Genomic DNA, 16,870 nt, shown 5'->3' on the forward strand with positions numbered 1-16,870 from the left:
TTCTTCACTTATTCCTTCTCAAGCTGGCTCGTTTCCATCCTGGTGACTGGTGGGTGTTCGCATTGCCACTCAGATGGGGACAGAGGAGGAGGTGCGGATGGGAGAATAATGAGTTTAGTTTGAATCAATTTAAAATGGAGTCTGTGGCGCCCATGGGACACTAAAGAGGTGGTTGAGGACCCAGGGCTACAGATACGGGAATCAAAGACACCAACAGGGGCAGACTTAAATTACAGTTCATCTATTGACCCTCATGTGACCCTTAAAAAGAATGAGGCACAGAGACATGAAACACAGAGAAATATGTTCACAAGAAAGTAGGATGCCGTAGAAGGTTAAGAGCACTCAGGAACCAGACTGCTTGAGTTCAAAGCCTGGCTCTACGATTGGCAAAATTATCTTGAACAAATTACTTATTTAAACTTGGCACTTCAGCTTTCCTATCTGCAAAATGAAGATAATAAATATATTTCACATGTACTTTTGATGTAAAGATTAAATGAATTAGTTTATATAAAGCACTCAAAACTGCCTGGCCCATACATAACAATATGTTTGCTGGGTGAATAAAAGCAAATCAAAGTACACCATAGCAATTATAGTATGTAGAAAAGCATAACAAAAAAAATCAACAAATAAAATTACTTAAAAGAATGACATAGCTTACGGAAAGATATTGAAGCATTAACAAGCAACCTGCAGAACAGTATCAGTACTAGAGTTTGAATAATTAACTGTGTAAAAACTATGTTTTAGATTCCTAGAGGCAGGGTACGAGCTGATCGTTGCCGGGTGAGGCAGGGAGGTAGACGGATGGGGCGAAAAAGGTCAAGGGCTAACAAACTGGTTGTTAGGAAATAGTCGTGGGGATTTAAAGTATATTAAATATAGTCAATATTATGTTGATAACCATGTATAGTACCTGGTGGGTACTAGACCAACCAGGGGGGATCACTTTGTAAGTTATATAGATGTCTAATCATTGTGCTATGCACTTGAAACTAACATAAAATAATACTGAATGTCAACTGTAATTTAAAAATTTAAAAAGGGGAGAAAAGGTGAAGGGAACAAGAGGTTCAAATTTCCAGGTATAAAACAAGTATATCATGGGGATGTGGTGTACACAGGGAATGTAGTCAATAATATTGTGATAGCATTATGGTGTCATGTGGTTGCTGGACTTTTCATGGTGATTACTTCTTTAGGTAGATAAATGCTGATTAACTATGGGGTATACCTGAAACTAATATAATATCGTATGTTAGCTATATTTTAATAAAAAAATTTTTTTTAAATGGGCAAGAAATTTCAACAGACGTTTCATGAAACAAACTAACAGATGTTCTCAACCAGGGGCGATTCTGTTCCCCAGGGGACATCTGGCAATGTCTTAAGACATTTTTGGGTTATCACAAATGGGGAGAGGGAAATGCCGCTGGCATTTAGTGGGCAAAGGCCAAGGATGCTGCTAAACATCCTACAATGCACAACCCCTACAACAAATTATCCAGCCCCAAATGCCAACAGTACCAAAACTGAGAAACTCTGCCTTAGAATAATTGTCAAAACTAAGAAATCAACATTGGTACAATACTATTAACTAGACTTGAATCCACATTGTCACGTTTCCTCAGTTTCCTCTAATATGTAACAATTTTTAGGTCTTTCCTTGTCTTGCACGACCTTGATACTTTTGAGGAGTAGAATGGCCCCTCATTCTGATGTTTTGTCATGATGGGGTTTGTTGGGTATTTTCTCGTGATTTGGTGAGGTTATGCATTATGGGCAGGGATACCAGAGATGATGTGCCCTTCTCGGTGCATCATACCAGGTTATCATGTTGCTATGTACTCCTGGTTGTATTAAGGTATCTATTCCTGCATCACAAATAACCCCACAACTTAGTGGATTATTATTGTCTCACAGTTTCTATGGGTCAGGAATCCAGGCACAGTTTATTTAGCTGCTATCAGTAGGGGTGGCTGTGGTCTAATCTGAAGGTTTGACAGGGGCAGGGTCTGCTTCCAAGCTTGCTTATGTGGTTGCTAACAGGATGTTGAACTGAAGACCACAGTTCCTCACCGGCTATTGGCTGGGGCCTTTCCAAAAGGCAGCTCAAAACATGGCAGCTTTCATCGATGACCAGTGAGCAAGCAAAACAGAAGCCAGTCTCTTTACAACCTCATCTCAGAAGTGATATTCTACCACTTTTGCTATGTTCTATTTGTTAGAAGCTAGTTCCAACCTATACCTAAGAGGAAGGGATCACAGAAGGGTATGGATACCAGGACGAGGAGATCATTAGGGGCCATCTTAGAGGTTGTTTACCATACTTGCAATATTATCTTCAATCACTTGGTTAAAGCAGTTTCTAAACTTACTACTGCAATGAATACTTTTTTTAAAAAGAATAAATCCACTTTATTTACTTTCAATAAGTTTAAATCCTTGAGGCTTACCGCATTACACAGATTGTGTCTAATGGCCTTAGCTGGAAGGTTGCTTCGGAATTTGGCATAAACCCTGTCACTGTTTCCATGAGCGTGAGTCACCTTCCCCCAGATAACTCTGGTTTTGTTCAGTTTGCCACCAGGAGTCACTGTGTTGATCTTTGCCTTGTACACATAAGCACATTCCTTGCCTAGACAACTCAGTCTCATCTCGAGCATAAACGCTTTCAATTTTAAGAAGAGCTGTGTGCTCCCTCTGGTTCCGGAGACCCCGTTTATAGCCAGCAAAAATGGCCTTGGACCACAGCCTTCCAGACATATTTGTTGTTTTAGAAGTCCTGTTCTCAGCAGGACTCCACAGGCTCCAAGATGGCAGAAAAAGGAAGGGGAGCATAACAAATACTTTTGAGGAGATACTTTGAGACTGTGCAAATATCCTACTTCTGCTTAAGTTTTCACTCACCAATTTTAGCATCTATCAGTGCGTCTTGCCTACAGTAATTATTTCTATGTGTGTAAATGGTAGGTGATTTCTTATTTCCCTCTTCTACATTTATTAAAATTCTTTTGTAATGAAGAGTTGTTCCTTTCCCATTTATTTACATATTGTTATTGATATGAGCATGGGTTTAAGAATATTTATTTTATTCTTTGGATTATAATCCAATACTGTCATCATTTCGTTGCTCAAGTTGTTCCAAATTTGGCTACTGGGAGCTCTTTCATAGGTTGGCTTCGGTGCCCTTGCAACATGCTTCTCTCCTTTTTATTTGAGCACGTCCTACTTCCTGACATCACGAGATGCTCCATGCTCAGCTTGGAATCTGCCCTAGCTCTGGAACCACTTCTCCAAGGAGCCCTAGTTCTTTTTATTGGAGAATGTTATTTAGAAACCAAGAACTGGGAGCTGGGTGTGTTCATTACTACTGGGGTGTCACTGCATCTGGTCCCGCTAAGTGGATAAAACAAGGAAATATATGCATGTATACACACATATCTGCATGTATCTGTATACACAGTAAATAAAATTTACCATGAGTCCATTCTGATGTGTACAACTCTAATCCAGCCCCACAGGGTTCATTCTAACCATATAGCAATATATCTACAATATATTTACTCATTTGTTCAACTCTGTGTGTGTGTATACACAGGTACAAGTTTCAGAATTGCTAAATCATATCCCTGTGAGGAACATATTTACCAAGTACAATACAATGTTTGTGTATGCTTTTTTTTTCATCTTTAGCCTTCCAGTATCCAGTCAAAATACTATTTCTAAAGTTACTTAGGTCATCTCTCTTCCCCGCCCCCTTCAGTGCCATCATGTGATTCATTTGTAATCCAGACAAATTCATTTGATGGCCTGCACTCCATCTTTCTTCCTACATCCTCAGTTGACAAATGCAGACTCCGGCATCCACCACCACAGTTCTAGACTGAACAGTTCCATCACCACAAAAATCCCTCCATACTGTCCTTTGATGTAAAAAACAAAAATAAAAATCAATAAAAATACTAATTAAAAAATGAGATATGTAATTTATATGGAAAAATGTCAAAAATAAAGCATAAAAAAGCAAACTGCTACTAATTGCCACCAGCGGGAGGGGTGGTGTTAATACGAAACAATTTTTAACCAAACATCTGGATATTGTACAAGCAGATATTACCATAGTCATCTTTTGAAAATAAAATTAAAGTTTATAAAAATGCATTGAAAAAGGCCTGACCTCAGAAGAGAGAATGGGGTGAGGAAAGGGGCTTTACTTTTAGCATGTACTCTTCTAGGCTGATTTGAAATGAGGAATCGCCTTGTCAAAGCTGCTGTATTGTTAAAAAATTTTTGTTGGGTTTGTTTTTTAACAGCCAGGTAAGGGGGGCAGATTGAGCTCTAAGTGTAGGAAGAACAAGGGTACCAGGAAACACTCATGTCTGACATGTTGGGAGGAAACAGAGTCCTGGAGACAACAGGGGAGCCAAGGGGCAGGTGGGGAGGTGACTAACAGAGACCAAAGAGAGACTATTCTCAATGAGCTACAGGCCAGCAGCATCCCAGGCGGCTGGCAGGTCCACCTCCCAAGAAGCCGAATGGTGAATGGAAGGTAGAAGGCTGGGAGGAGCTTGGGAAGCAGTGGGCTAGATTTGAATGTGTTTATGTAAGGAGGACAAGGCAGGGCAACCCGAAGGAGGGATGGAGCAAGGTTCTGGGGGAAGCTCTTGAGAAGGGCTCTGGAATGTGGCTCTGGGAAAGGACAAGGCTACGGTTGACCCCAGGATCTGTGGCTAGGGGAACAGAGATGGGGTGTTTGGTGTCCTGTCTACTCACACGTGGGAGGAGGAGGCTGGAGACAGCTAATAACACTGTGGACCTGACATTCTGCTGTTTTAACTGCATTATCTCACCGAGATGTGAGTGCCATCATGGTACCCCTTTTTTCAAGGAAACTGAGAATCACAGAAGCTGACTTCCCCGAATCCCACAACTCATGGTCAGTCAACATTCAGCCTATTCCACACTGTCTTGCTCTGTCCACTATGATGGAAGTGTAGATGCTTAACCACGTTTTAGCTCATCTACACTGCATAATGTGACAATGAAATAAACACGATCAGTTCCACTGTAGAAAAGGAAGTGGAAGCTTAGGGAGGTTAAGGAACTTGGTCAGGGTCACTGTTGGTGTTGGAGCTGGGATTCCACCCACAGTTTGTCTGAATCCAGTATTCCTAACTCATGGCAAGTCCCTGAGCTCTGAACTTCCACACAGGCTCCTAGTCTACTGGCTTACTCTTTCCTCACTAATCCAGTCAATATTGGGCTCTTATTGAGCTGGGTACTGAGTATATTGACAACCAGATACCAACTCCCCTCATTACATAACCCTCAAAGATGACAACGATGAAGCTGCTTCTAAGCTTTTATTAACATGACTTTTTAAAAACAAGCATCTATACCAGTGTGGAGGGTGACGCTGAGAGAAGGGAGGGCATGGCAGGGGAAGGAATTCTGTTTTATTGGTAATAAAGCTCCAGGTTCATCCCATCGTGGATTTCATCTAAAAAGAAAGGTGTTAAGGAATCAATATTGTGGGCTCCATCCCCACCCCTCTCATCTCTCACACCTGGGTGAGGATGGGCTGAATGCTCAGCCCCGGGGCCGAGGAAGCCATCTTGGACTGGGTCCTTTTGATTTGGAGACACCAAACAATAAAAAGTTCATGCTCCTTTTGCACAACTGACATGCCGGAATCTCACTCCACCCTGACCTCCTGTCCACATTAGGTGGAACTGAGTAATAGATATCTTGACCTTAAAGTGTCTTCTAAGCCTCGAAATATTTCACCAACCACCCTCCTCCTCCATCAAAATAATCACGACTCCCATTTTCTAAATGCTCACCATGTGCCAAATACTAAGTTAAACACCTTATGTGCATCACTCAGACAGACTCAGTATTTAACCAAGAGAATCAGGACACGGTATGTACACTCTTCCTCAAATCATACAAAGGATACAGTCCCCCAGAGAAACGTGGTCCTTAAAAATCGTGTACCTAGGAGATAGAACCTTTTAGACAAAAACCCTGGAGGCAAGCTGAGGAAGCCCTTTCTAAGCAAGGCACTCCCCCAACCCAAACCTTCTGGCCTAGTGCTGTGCTGTCCAGCCCCCAGCTGTGCCACTGCACTCACCACTTCTTTAGTACAATCTTGTTCCAACGGGTACCAGTTTGGGCTGCGATCAGCTTCTTAAGGTCCCCGATGGTGTCATCGGTGCTGGGCGCAGTGGAGTTAAGGAAAATGGAACGGGAAGGTAGAACACAGAAGAGGACATTGCAGGGCTGATTGCACCTGCCAAGGCCCCATCCGCCCCTTGTCCCAGGTTCAACTAAAATCACCCCGCAACACAGAATGAGTTGCCTCAGGCCAAACACCCGCACGGGGAGCACTGCCTCTCGGCCACCGGTGGATACTTGCATTTCACGCGGACCTTCTTCCCCAGACGGTCGTTGCAAACAACCTCGATCATTCTGTCTGGAGCTACACAGTGTGGGGGTTGTGAGACAGCGGAGTCAGGACGTCAAGGGCCTCCCAGGCCCCAAGATCTCTGGTTACCGAGATTTTTGTTCATTTCCCGCCCCCACCCCCACTCCCACCCCGAGGAGACAGCGGACCCCAGGCCTCCCCGCTTCTGGCCGCCTCTCGCAGGCCGGTGGACCGTAGATGGCCAGGTTCCATCAGCTTTCCCCGGCTCCAGACCGCTCCACTTGGCCCCCTCACCTCGAAGCGCTTAGAACCTACCGACGCCACAACCTCCTCGGTGGAGAGCAGAGCCGCGGCCAGAGTCGACGCCGAGAACCGGAAGCGGAAGCGCGCCGCCGAAGGCGCCGGTCCCTCCGGTGCCGGTCGACACCCAGCCGCGCTCTTTGTGTTCCGAGCCCTGGCGTGGGCTTGTGGGTTCCTAGGCACCGCTTTGGGGTCCCGAGGCTGGGCAGGAGGAGACTTGCAGTCGGTGCTCATGGACCGGGGGACAATGGGAAGAGGGGCAACCTTTTGTTCCTGAGCCCGGCGAAACCTCTAACTGCAGCTAGGGGGCTAACGGGTAACCAAACAGCTGCCAATGTAACTGTTTTATTTCTTTTCAGCAGGCAGGATTTCCCTTACGGTGAGCCCAAAGGGATTCACTCTGAAAAGGGGCCAGCACTTCTGATTCGCCCAATCTACTTTCTCAAACTAGGATGTGAGATTAGGTGGAAGACATGAGAGGCCATCCTGTGGAAGGGATATATGTTGGGTAACCTGGTCGGGCTGGCCAAGAGGTCCCACCACAAATGCTGGGCTCAGGAGCCTTCCTGCCTCAGAACTTTGACCCACCATTCCTCCCCTCTGAGTGGGCTTGAGAGGGCAGGGAATCTGAATGGAAAGCTATTCAGATTGTAGACACAGGCTTTGGATCCAGACAGATGAGTCAAAACCCCAACCTTACCCCTTAATATTAAGCTGTATAGTTTCAAGCAAGACACTTCCCCTCTCTGATTCTCATTTTCCTCAACTATGGAAAGGTGATCGATAGCAATTCCCACCCTAAGAATTGGTCTTGAACCAGCCCCTGACAGACCTCTGAGTGCAGAAAAATAGATGAGACAAGAAGAGAAGTTGGAAGGTCAAGGGTGAGCTGAGGGTACTGATGTGCCTGAGGAGGTTTGAAAGGAGCGCATCTTTGCATTCACGTAGAAAGGGTGAGTCACAGAAGGTGTTGAAGGTCTTACAACCAGATGGTGGAATTGCTGAGGCTCATTTTTCTCTTTGTTGCTTTTTGGTGTTTTCCCAGATTATCTACAATGAACATATGTTACTTTTGTAATGCGGGGGGCGGGGAGGGAGGGAAGTAAATGTTAGTTTTTGTTTTAAAAGAGAAGTTCTAATTTCTCAGTGTTCAGTTCAAAGATAGCGTAAGTACAGGATCATGATGCTGATTTATGGGCTTGGGGAGATTGGAAAGGGGTGGGGAGTGCTGCTGAAAGTGGAGAAAAATAAAGTCTGGGGCTGCCGGGGCCTTGGACTCCATGGGGAGTGGTGAGGATCTTGGGAGGGGACTGCAGGGTATGACATCCTGAGGAGAGGATGGGGGAACAATGGGAAGTCACAGAACTAGATTGCCAATGCTGCACAGACTCGCTGCCCTGGACTCAGGTGAGAGGCGGAGGGGCCTCAGGAGACAGGACACCTCATACTAGTGACCCCTCCCCACACCCTGGTAATTCTAACTTGGGGCTTCCCATGAAGGGACTCAGTGACTGCCCATCAGGAGCCAGGGCATCCCCATCCCCCTGTCTGGGTGGCAGTAGGATCTGTTGTTAGATCTGCTGTTTGTAGCGGAGGTAGAGTTCTGGGTCATGACCCAAGCTAACTGGGCAGGCCCTCTCTGACCCTTTGTTTCTTGGGTTTCTGACCCAGAGGAAGGAGCTTTGCGTTGGGGCAGGTGATGGTTCTTAGGAATCCCCTGTAACTATGCTGAGGGTAGGGACACCTGGGTTCTGCTGAACTTAAAGGCACCCCTCCCACCTAGGGTTTACCAGTGGGGAAATAATCTGAGAGGAGGAGGGGGTTGCTCAGGAGGTCCCTTCCCCCAACATCTCAGCCTGTCAGCAGGCCTTGGAGATACAGCAGTGACCAATGCTGACCTGCCACCCCAGAGTTCAGTTTGACAGAGGAGGAAGACGAGTAAAGAAAAGTGAAGAGGTTGTTGCAATACAGTGTGACAGGTGCTGTGAAGGAGAAGCCCGAGTGCTGGGAGCCCAGGAGGCGTGTCGCTGCATGACTGGCATGGGTTTTGCAGAGGAATTCATGACCACAGTGCATTGTGGTAGAGGCCCATGTTCTGGCATCACAAAGATCTGGGCTTGTGGCCCTGGCAAGCAACTTGACCTCTGTGCAGTTCTTTTAATCGTTCCTTCCAGCGTTGAAAGATGGCTGCCCGAAAAGGAAGCATTTTTTTTTTCTGTGCTTTTGTTCGAGGAAAAATATGAAAGGTTTGATTTATTAATAAACATTTGGAATTTGTTTTTTTTAAAAATAATACTTGCACACAGTAAAAATTCAAGATGCAAGAAAGTATATAAGTAGCACGTAAAGTCAGCTTACCCTCCAGACTGCAGCCCCTCCCCAGGAACAACTACCCCTAAAAGGTTCCATTTTCTAGGGATTGTCTCTGCATTTTCAAACATGTGTGATACAGAACCTCCCAAGAAAATGATAAAGCCAGATAATACGTTTCAATAGAAATAGGGACCTTGTGGTTTTAAGTAACATACAATATTTAAAATTATGTCAAAGGCAGAAAGGAATGACAGTTTTTATACAGGGATTTATGAATAAAGTGAAACAATAAATCGTGTATGCATTTTATTGGAGAGATATATGTGTATATGTGTGAGTGTGTGTGTGTCCATTGAGATCAAACTACATAAACTGTTCTCTATACTTTGTTTTTTAAAGTGAACAGTATCCTTACATTGTCCCAAGCAGCACAGGAAGACATACCTCATTCTTTTTGACAGTGTTAGATCCTAGAAGCGGAATTATTGGGTCCAACAGAGGCTGCAATCTGATATTGCCAAACCGCCTTCAAAGAGTTTTCATCAATTATGGCCCACCTGCAGTGATTGAGAGGGTGTGTGTGCTCACACACAGGCCAATGTGGGTATTTGCTGGCTTATCTCTTAATCTGATTATGTGTTAACCATTATGTTTTAGTTTTTATTTATAGATAAGTGTGAGCATACGGATCTATATTTTTTAGCTTTATTGAGATATAATTGATATGGAAAAATTTCACACATTTAATGTATACATCTTAAGTTTTGCATTTCTTTTAAAAACAGTTTTTACATCTCCAATTCGTGCATTTACATGTTATTAATAACATGTTTACTGCTATTGTAGGCTCTTGAGGGTGTGATTTAGCAAAACCTATTCAAAATTAAACTTCATGTGTCCTTTGAGCCACCAAAGTGTCTCTTGGTTATTTATCCTTTAGAAATAAAGGCATTAGAGGTGTATATATGTATATATATATAAATAATACATATACACACACACATACATACATACATACATACGTACGTACTATGGGGGGAAGAAGAAACTTTCCTCTACCTTCACGGTTCTTTCGGCTAATTATCAAATAGACATAAGACAGATTGGCAAGAGAAAATAACCAAATTTAATACATACATATGTGTGGGAACCTCACATACAGGAGAGGCCCCACATGCACAAGAGGTTCAGAGGTAGCAAGGGAGATTGAGGTATATGAGACATCCTGAGTTAGGGATGAGGTAAGGTGCTTTGGGGGCTTCAAAGAGTCATTGCAGGATGAGAGCAGATGTTTAGTAAATAGAAGTTTGCCTTGGTACATAAAAGTATGCTTAGCTCCAATATTGTTTGTGGTAACAAATCTGGAAGCAGCTTAAACACTCATGAATACTGGAATGTTTCAATAAATTTCACTGACAGTATGAATTGCTATTTAAAAAGTGAATGCTATTTGGTGAGAGTGTCAACGACTTGGCATTATTAATCAAAACAAAAAATTCGACACGCCCTTTGGCAAGTTATTTCACTTCTACAAGTGTATCCTCATGCATACGCATCACAAAGCGTTATTAAGCACTAAAAAGTAGAAGCCTCACTCTCTGCCCTGTCCTCCGCTCGTGGTCCCGCCCCAACCACCACCTCAGCAATGTCTTCCTGGCTCTGCTTGGGTCCCAGCCCCGGCCTTTCAAGACTGGTTCGGGTCCTGCCCTCTGGCCTGGTCACCGCCCCAGCCACGCATTTCGAAATCGGTCCTTGTCGAGGCCCCTCACCCCGCCTCCGGCCTCGGCACCTCCCCAGCCACGCCCTGCAGGCGTGGCCCTGCCCCCAGCCCCGCCCCCGAGGTCGCCATCACTTAGCCCCGCCCCCAACAGCGGCGCGGGCCGTATCCCCGCCCCTAGCCACGCCCCCGGACTCGTCACGGCCCCAGCCACGCCTTCCCGGCTTAGTCCTGGTTCAATGCCCCGGCCTACGCACCTCCTCCGGACCGCGGGCTGGTGGCTCGCTGGGGCCCGACCACGTTCCCGCGGAAGGAAAGCCGAAACTCTCCCCCGGTACCCGCGGCCGTGGCCCGCGCCCTGCCGGCGCTCCCACTCCCCCCGCCCTCTGGGGCGCCCCCGGGCCGAGTCCCAGAGTTCCTCTAGCAAAAAGTGGAAATGCGAGTCGACGGGATCATGGCGACCTTGGCTGACCTGCCGGACTCGGTCCTGTTGGAGATCTTCTCTTACCTCCCGGTCCGGGACCGGATCCGCCTCTCCCGGTGCGGCCTCGCCCGGCGGAGGCGGTGGGGAGGGGCTGGGCGGGGCGCACCGGAGAGGCGGATCCGGTACCGGCGGGGTCGGACTTGTTCTAACGGCGGGTCCACTTCCCTAGGGTATGTCACCGTTGGAAAAGGCTGGTGGACGACCGGTGGCTGTGGCGACACGTTGACCTGACGCTCTACACGGTAAGTGGGGCAAGCCTGGCGGGCCTGGGCCGCGGTCGGCTGGCCAGACCTCGAGGAGCCGCCCTCCCACTGTGGATTTTGAGCCAGGCAGTCCGGGCCGTGTCGCCAACTTGCTCCACTGCGACCTCTCTGCCTCAGTTTCCCCATTTTCTGAAAGGTGATAACTGAGAATGTGCAGGGAATGAGCTTAGAGTAGTGCCTGGGATATATATAGTCAGCATATGTTAAGTGCTGGTTGATGATTAGATTATTACTTCTTACTGAGGAGTTTTCATGGGGAAATCATTTTCCAGTCAACTGATTTCCAGAATTAATTTCCTGAGTGATGCAGCTGAACCATTTTCACTTTCTACCACTTGCATTTTATTTTTCTTGTTTTTATTATGAACTATTTCAAATATATAGAAATATATAGAAGATAACATGGTTTCAGATAATGAACGTGTACGCACTACCCAGATTTAACCTATTTTAACCTTTGCACTTCTTTGCTGCAGATTGTGTGAAACACACATACAAATGTTTATTTATATATGTATATATAGAGGTGTATTTATTGCACTTTTGTAAACTCTTCAGAGGAGTTCCACTATTATAAAATGGAATTGTAGCCTTCCTTTGACGTTTTTATTCAATTCCTATGTGTGTGAACCTGTAAGCAATATACAGTATTGTTAATGTGTTAATATAGCTTAGATAATGCTATTCTATTTAGATAATTAAATGTTATTTTACTTATGTAACTGCCCACAGCTAGCTTTATTCACACCTGAGTTTTGTGATTTATTATAATGGCCATGTGTAAATCTAGATCATTCCTTTAATTGCTGTTTATTGAATATACCAAATTTGTTTATTTTCCTATTGATGTTTAGATTATTTCCATCTCTTTCCTATTAAAAACAGTGTTATAAGAGTCACAAACTTTACTGTGCAGACGAATCACCTGGGGATCTTGTTAAAATGCAGATTATGATTCAGTGGCCTGGAATAGGCCCCAGATTCTGAATTTCTAACAACCTCCCAGGTGTTACCCACGTCGCTGGTCCTTGTTCCACAAGAATGTCCTTGTGTCTATCTTCTCGTGTCCAGGTCCAAGTTTCTCTGTAACCCAGAAGTGCGATTTCTGAGAGGTAGGGTCATTTATGTTTTAGCATCTTCAGTTCTTCATCTGCAAATCCAAAATCAAAAAGTTTGCAAAATGGAACATATTTTTGTAAGCTTAGTCCAAATTTATTTGGTGGCAAAGCATGACCTGAACTGGTGTGAGGCTATTAATGTCTTTTTCCTTACCTTGCTTAGAATAGTCTTAGGTTATACTGAATAATATTAATCCGATAATGGAGTGCTGCCCTAGACCCCACTGAAGATATTATGTATGTTGTCTGCACCACGTTAATTCTGAATTCTGAAACCCATCTGTCTCCAAGAGTTTTGGAGAAGGAATTGCGGCCCTGTGTAGAAATTGTTTTTACTGAGATCATTTTTTAAAAAATGATCATTTTTTCTGTATTAGTTATTTTTCCACCGTCTTATTATGAAAAATTTCAAGCATACATAAAAGTTGAGAGAATAGTACAGAGAACACCAAGATACTCACCATTAATATTGAACTACATTTGTCCTATCACCTGTTGATCCATCCATCCCTCCCTCCTTGCATTCATCAATCCATTTTCTTTTTTAATTTTCTTTTTTCTTTTTTTAGGTGAGGCAACCCTTGGTTGACCTTACAGATTGCAAGGACCTTGTCAGCTTACAATCTCTTATTTTTTTTTAATTTTTTAAATTTTTTACACCTACAGCACCTGGTCTTCCTAGGTGGTCTCCCATCCGAGTACTAACCAGGCCCGACCCTGCTTAGCTTCCAAGATCAGATGGGATCGGGCTTGTTCAGGGTGGCATAGCCGTAGACTCCATTTTCTTTTTTAAATGCATTGCAAAATACGTTGCAGATAAAACAAACAAAAACAAAAAAAGGTTGAAGTATTGTCACAGATGAAGCTAAGAGCCGTTGACAGTTATTTCTTGGTGTCCTTAACCCTTCCCCAGAGTAACCACTATTATAAGTGTGGAGTACTATCTTCTATGCATTTACACCCTTGTGTCTGTATAAGGAAGGAAGTACAGTGGTTACAAGAGCAAGGTTGGGTTTTGGAGTCAGGCTGCGTTCAATCTTAGTCCTCTCTCTCTCTTGCGACAAGATTCTGGCCAAGACATTTTCCTGGATACCTGCTACACGACCAGGTACTGTGTAAGCTTCCTAGTTCAATGCTCAGCTCTGCACCTGGCAAAAAGTAGGTACTTAATAAACGTTAGCCATTATGATTGGAATAATCGTACCCATATAAAACATATAGTATTGTTTATTTTTTCTTTTACCTATAAGGTATCATTTTGCTACACTTCCATCTTAAGGAGTTACGTTAGTATCTTCAGATCTATTTTGTTCTTAGTTGCTACCAATGTAGCTATTATCAAAGGACATTTTTTTTCCCTAGTGTTTGCTGTTAAAACAATGCTGCCAGAAAACTTTTTCTAGAGTAAATTCCCAAAAAGAGGTATTACTAGGTCAGGTGATGTGTACCTTTAAACAAACTAAGGAATTAGTTTTTAAAAATAATACATATTGTACATAGAATTCAAAATATGCAAAATAGTAAAAGCTGAAAAGGAAGGTCTCCTCGCCACATTCTGTCACCCAGGGCACCCTGTTCTTTCCCCAGAGGCAGCAAATGCTCCTAGCAAATGCTCTTCTAGAGATATTCTCTGCACGCAAAAACACAAACACCTGTATTCTCAAAAAACAAAACAGGTGGTAGTGAGTAGCCACATTTTAAATTTTAATAGAAACCACTAGATTGCATTCCAAAGTAGCTAGACCAATTTACTCCAGCAATGCTTGAGAGCTGCTCCTTCACATCTGGCCAATATTTGATATTCTGAAACGTAAAGGGTTTGTCCTTTTAAAAGTTGATTTTTCCACTGGCTCTGTGTCCATTTAAAATTTTGCCAACCATGGCTTCTACTGTTGTGAGTTACTTTTTAGTGGCCAATATGTCTAGCGAGTCCCTTCCACTGGGTGCAAACTTGCAGGTTTAAATTTGGCCAGGAAGCTGTGATTCCTCTGTGGAAAATAGTCAACAAAATTTATGCTATGTTTTTTATTTCTTTTTATTTTTTAGGTAAAATATACATATGGTGAAATGCACAATGCTATTAGTTATATTTTGTTTGTTTTCTGCCAAGTGTAACTTCCCAGAATTAAGTTTTACAGCTTTCACTATTACCAGGCTACAATTTTTTTTTAGACGTAGATCTAATTTACCCCGGGCAGTTTTAGCTTTTTTCAGTTTTACCTTGTGTTGTTTATTTCTTCCTGAGGTGATCATTAAGAGAAGAATAAAAAAAAATAAAAAAAAAAAAATTAAGGGATAAAATTCCTGGTGGGTCACTTTGCTTTCTTACTTATTCCAGAAGATAATGAGAATCCACTCTGTTGCTAAAAACAGATCTGTTATGATCTTCTCTTTCTCCCATTGTTTTTGTTCAAATGTAGAAGTCAAAACAGCGGGGTTATGTGGTCCGTTACCCCTGGGGAGGTGTCCGGTCGGGTGAGGCCGGCAGTGGAATTTCAGGGGAGCAGCAGAACCCAGACTGGGGCTTGTCTGTCTCCAGTAAGATGGGGACCATGGAAGATCCCCTGTATCTCTCACTCGGTCGCCCCCATCTCTGGATCTTACAGATGAGGCCTAAAGTCATGTGGCACCTCCTTCGCCGATACATGGCATCCCGACTCCATTCCCTGCGGCTGGGTGGCTACCTGTTCTCAGGCTCCCAGGCCCCCCAGCTGTCCCCAGCCCTGATGAGGGCCCTGGGCCAGAAGTGCCCCAACCTGAAGCGCCTCTGCCTGCACGTGGCCGACCTGAGCATGGTGCCCATCACCAGCCTGCCCTGCACCCTGACAACCCTGGAGCTGCACAGCTGTGAGATCTCCATGACCTGGCTCCTCAAGGGGCAGGACCCCACCGTGCTGCCCTTGCTTGAGTGCATCGTGCTGGACCGAGTGCCCGCCTTCCGGGATGAGCACCTGCAGGGCCTGACGCGCTTCCGCGCCCTTCGCTCGCTGGTGCTGGGCGGCACCTACCGGGTGACTGAGACGGGGCTGGATGCCAGCCTGCAGGAGCTCAGTTACTTGCAGAGGCTGGAGGTGCTGGGCTGCACCCTCTCGGCTGACAGCACCCTCCTAGCCATCAGCCGCCACCTCCGAGACGTGCGGAAGATCCGGCTGACCGTGAGGGGCCTCTCTGCCCCAGGCCTGTCTGTCCTGGAGGGAATGCCGGCCCTGGAGAATCTGTGTCTGCTGGGCCCGCTCATCACCCCAGAAATGCCTTCCCCAGCTGAAATCATCGCTTCCTGCCTTACTATGCCCAGGCTCAGGGTCCTTGAGCTGCAGGGGCTGGGGTGGGAGGGTCAGGAGGCCGAGAGGATGCTGTGTAAGGGGCTGCCCCACTGTCTGGTCATCGTCAGGGCCTGCCCCAAAGAGTCCATGGACTGGTGGATATGAGTGCACCACCTGTCCCTGAGACCCACTTCACTTCTCATTAACGAGCCCCAGCCCCTCTGAGCAGCACCTTGCAGAGGGCAGGTGATTAGGCTGGAGGGCCCAAAGACCACAGGTAGAGAACAGAGGCCTTGGCGCCGTCAGACAGTTGCAGTTGTTTGCCAGCTGTGTGGCCTCTGTGACATCAGCCAGGTTCTTGGAGGCCTGGTCCCCACATCTGGAAATGGGGAGGGCCATAGCTACCTCATGGTTATGTTGCAAAGCCTTATACTTCACCAGCCCCAGGCCCGAGACGGTCCTCGAAGCGTCATTTTCAGGCCTGTCCTCAGGAACAGGATGGATGTAGAAGAGTGTGATTAGGAGTTAGGGGGACCTGAGGGGCCTGGAAGGACTCTACAGGTGCACCCACACAGCTGCACACCACTGGCATACCTGCACGTGTGGAGGAGACACAGAAAGTGCAGGTGTGACTCGTCTCTCATGATCAAAATGTTAATGAAGGTTCTAGATTGTATTTTCTGTATTTTGTATTCTGTATTTTTCAGGTTTTCCACAATATGTATTATTTTGTTATTAAAGAAAAATACTCATTTTTTTTCAAAACAGTGTTCTGTTTATTCATTTAGCAAACGTTTCTAAGTTCCCCCAATTTTGCAGGCACTGTCCTCGGTGCTGGGCCACAGCAGTGAACCAAACAGACAAGACCCGAGAAGAAGGCGGGGCGATAAACAGGTGAGCACATCCGTAGGACAGTGTCAGAAACAGACGACAAACCAGGGTCATATGACGGAGGCGCATCTGTTTGGTAGAGGAG

At 45.2% G+C, this 16,870-nt stretch overlaps 2 protein-coding genes and 1 non-coding gene across 6 annotated transcripts; 1 reads left to right on the forward strand and 2 right to left on the reverse strand.

Moving 5' to 3' along the window:
• Positions 1-5,357: 5,357 nt before the first annotated feature.
• On the reverse strand, positions 5,358-6,888 carry UBL5 (ubiquitin like 5). Of its 2 annotated transcripts, none has more exons than XM_039873279.1 (5): positions 6,752-6,888; positions 6,424-6,490; positions 6,143-6,226; positions 5,969-6,006; positions 5,358-5,509 (listed from the first exon to the last, which is right to left on the reverse strand). In XM_039873279.1, the coding sequence occupies exons 2-5, from the start codon at positions 6,477-6,479 to the stop codon at positions 5,466-5,468; spliced, it is 222 nt and encodes a 73-aa protein (XP_039729213.1). In that variant the 5' UTR covers positions 6,480-6,490; positions 6,752-6,888; the 3' UTR covers positions 5,358-5,465. The 2 variants fall into 2 exon arrangements, with proteins under 2 accessions (XP_039729213.1, XP_039729214.1); XM_039873280.1 differs by having other exon boundaries at positions 6,731-6,869.
• Positions 6,889-10,972: 4,084 nt separating this feature from the next.
• On the forward strand, positions 10,973-16,650 carry FBXL12 (F-box and leucine rich repeat protein 12). Of its 3 annotated transcripts, XM_039873275.1 has the most exons (4): positions 11,271-11,306; positions 11,420-11,492; positions 12,520-12,625; positions 15,238-16,647. In XM_039873275.1, exon 4 carries the CDS (start codon positions 15,238-15,240, stop codon positions 16,057-16,059), a length of 822 nt encoding a protein of 273 aa, XP_039729209.1. In that variant the 5' UTR covers positions 11,271-11,306; positions 11,420-11,492; positions 12,520-12,625; the 3' UTR covers positions 16,060-16,647. The 3 variants fall into 3 exon arrangements, with proteins under 3 accessions (XP_039729207.1, XP_039729208.1, XP_039729209.1); XM_039873273.1 differs by lacking the exon at positions 12,520-12,625 and having other exon boundaries at positions 10,973-11,306; positions 15,052-16,650; XM_039873274.1 differs by lacking the exon at positions 12,520-12,625 and having other exon boundaries at positions 10,975-11,306; positions 15,238-16,644.
• LOC120610938 (5S ribosomal RNA) lies at positions 13,289-13,407 on the reverse strand. Its single transcript, XR_005655028.1, has one exon. It is a non-coding gene; the product is annotated as a 5S ribosomal RNA (ribosomal RNA).
• Positions 16,651-16,870: the final 220 nt, after the last annotated feature.

The sequence above is a fragment of the Pteropus medius genome, unplaced genomic scaffold (assembly GCF_902729225.1).
Source record: "Pteropus medius unplaced genomic scaffold, Ma_sr-lr_union100, whole genome shotgun sequence".
Classification (NCBI taxonomy): Eukaryota; Metazoa; Chordata; class Mammalia; order Chiroptera; family Pteropodidae; genus Pteropus; species Pteropus medius.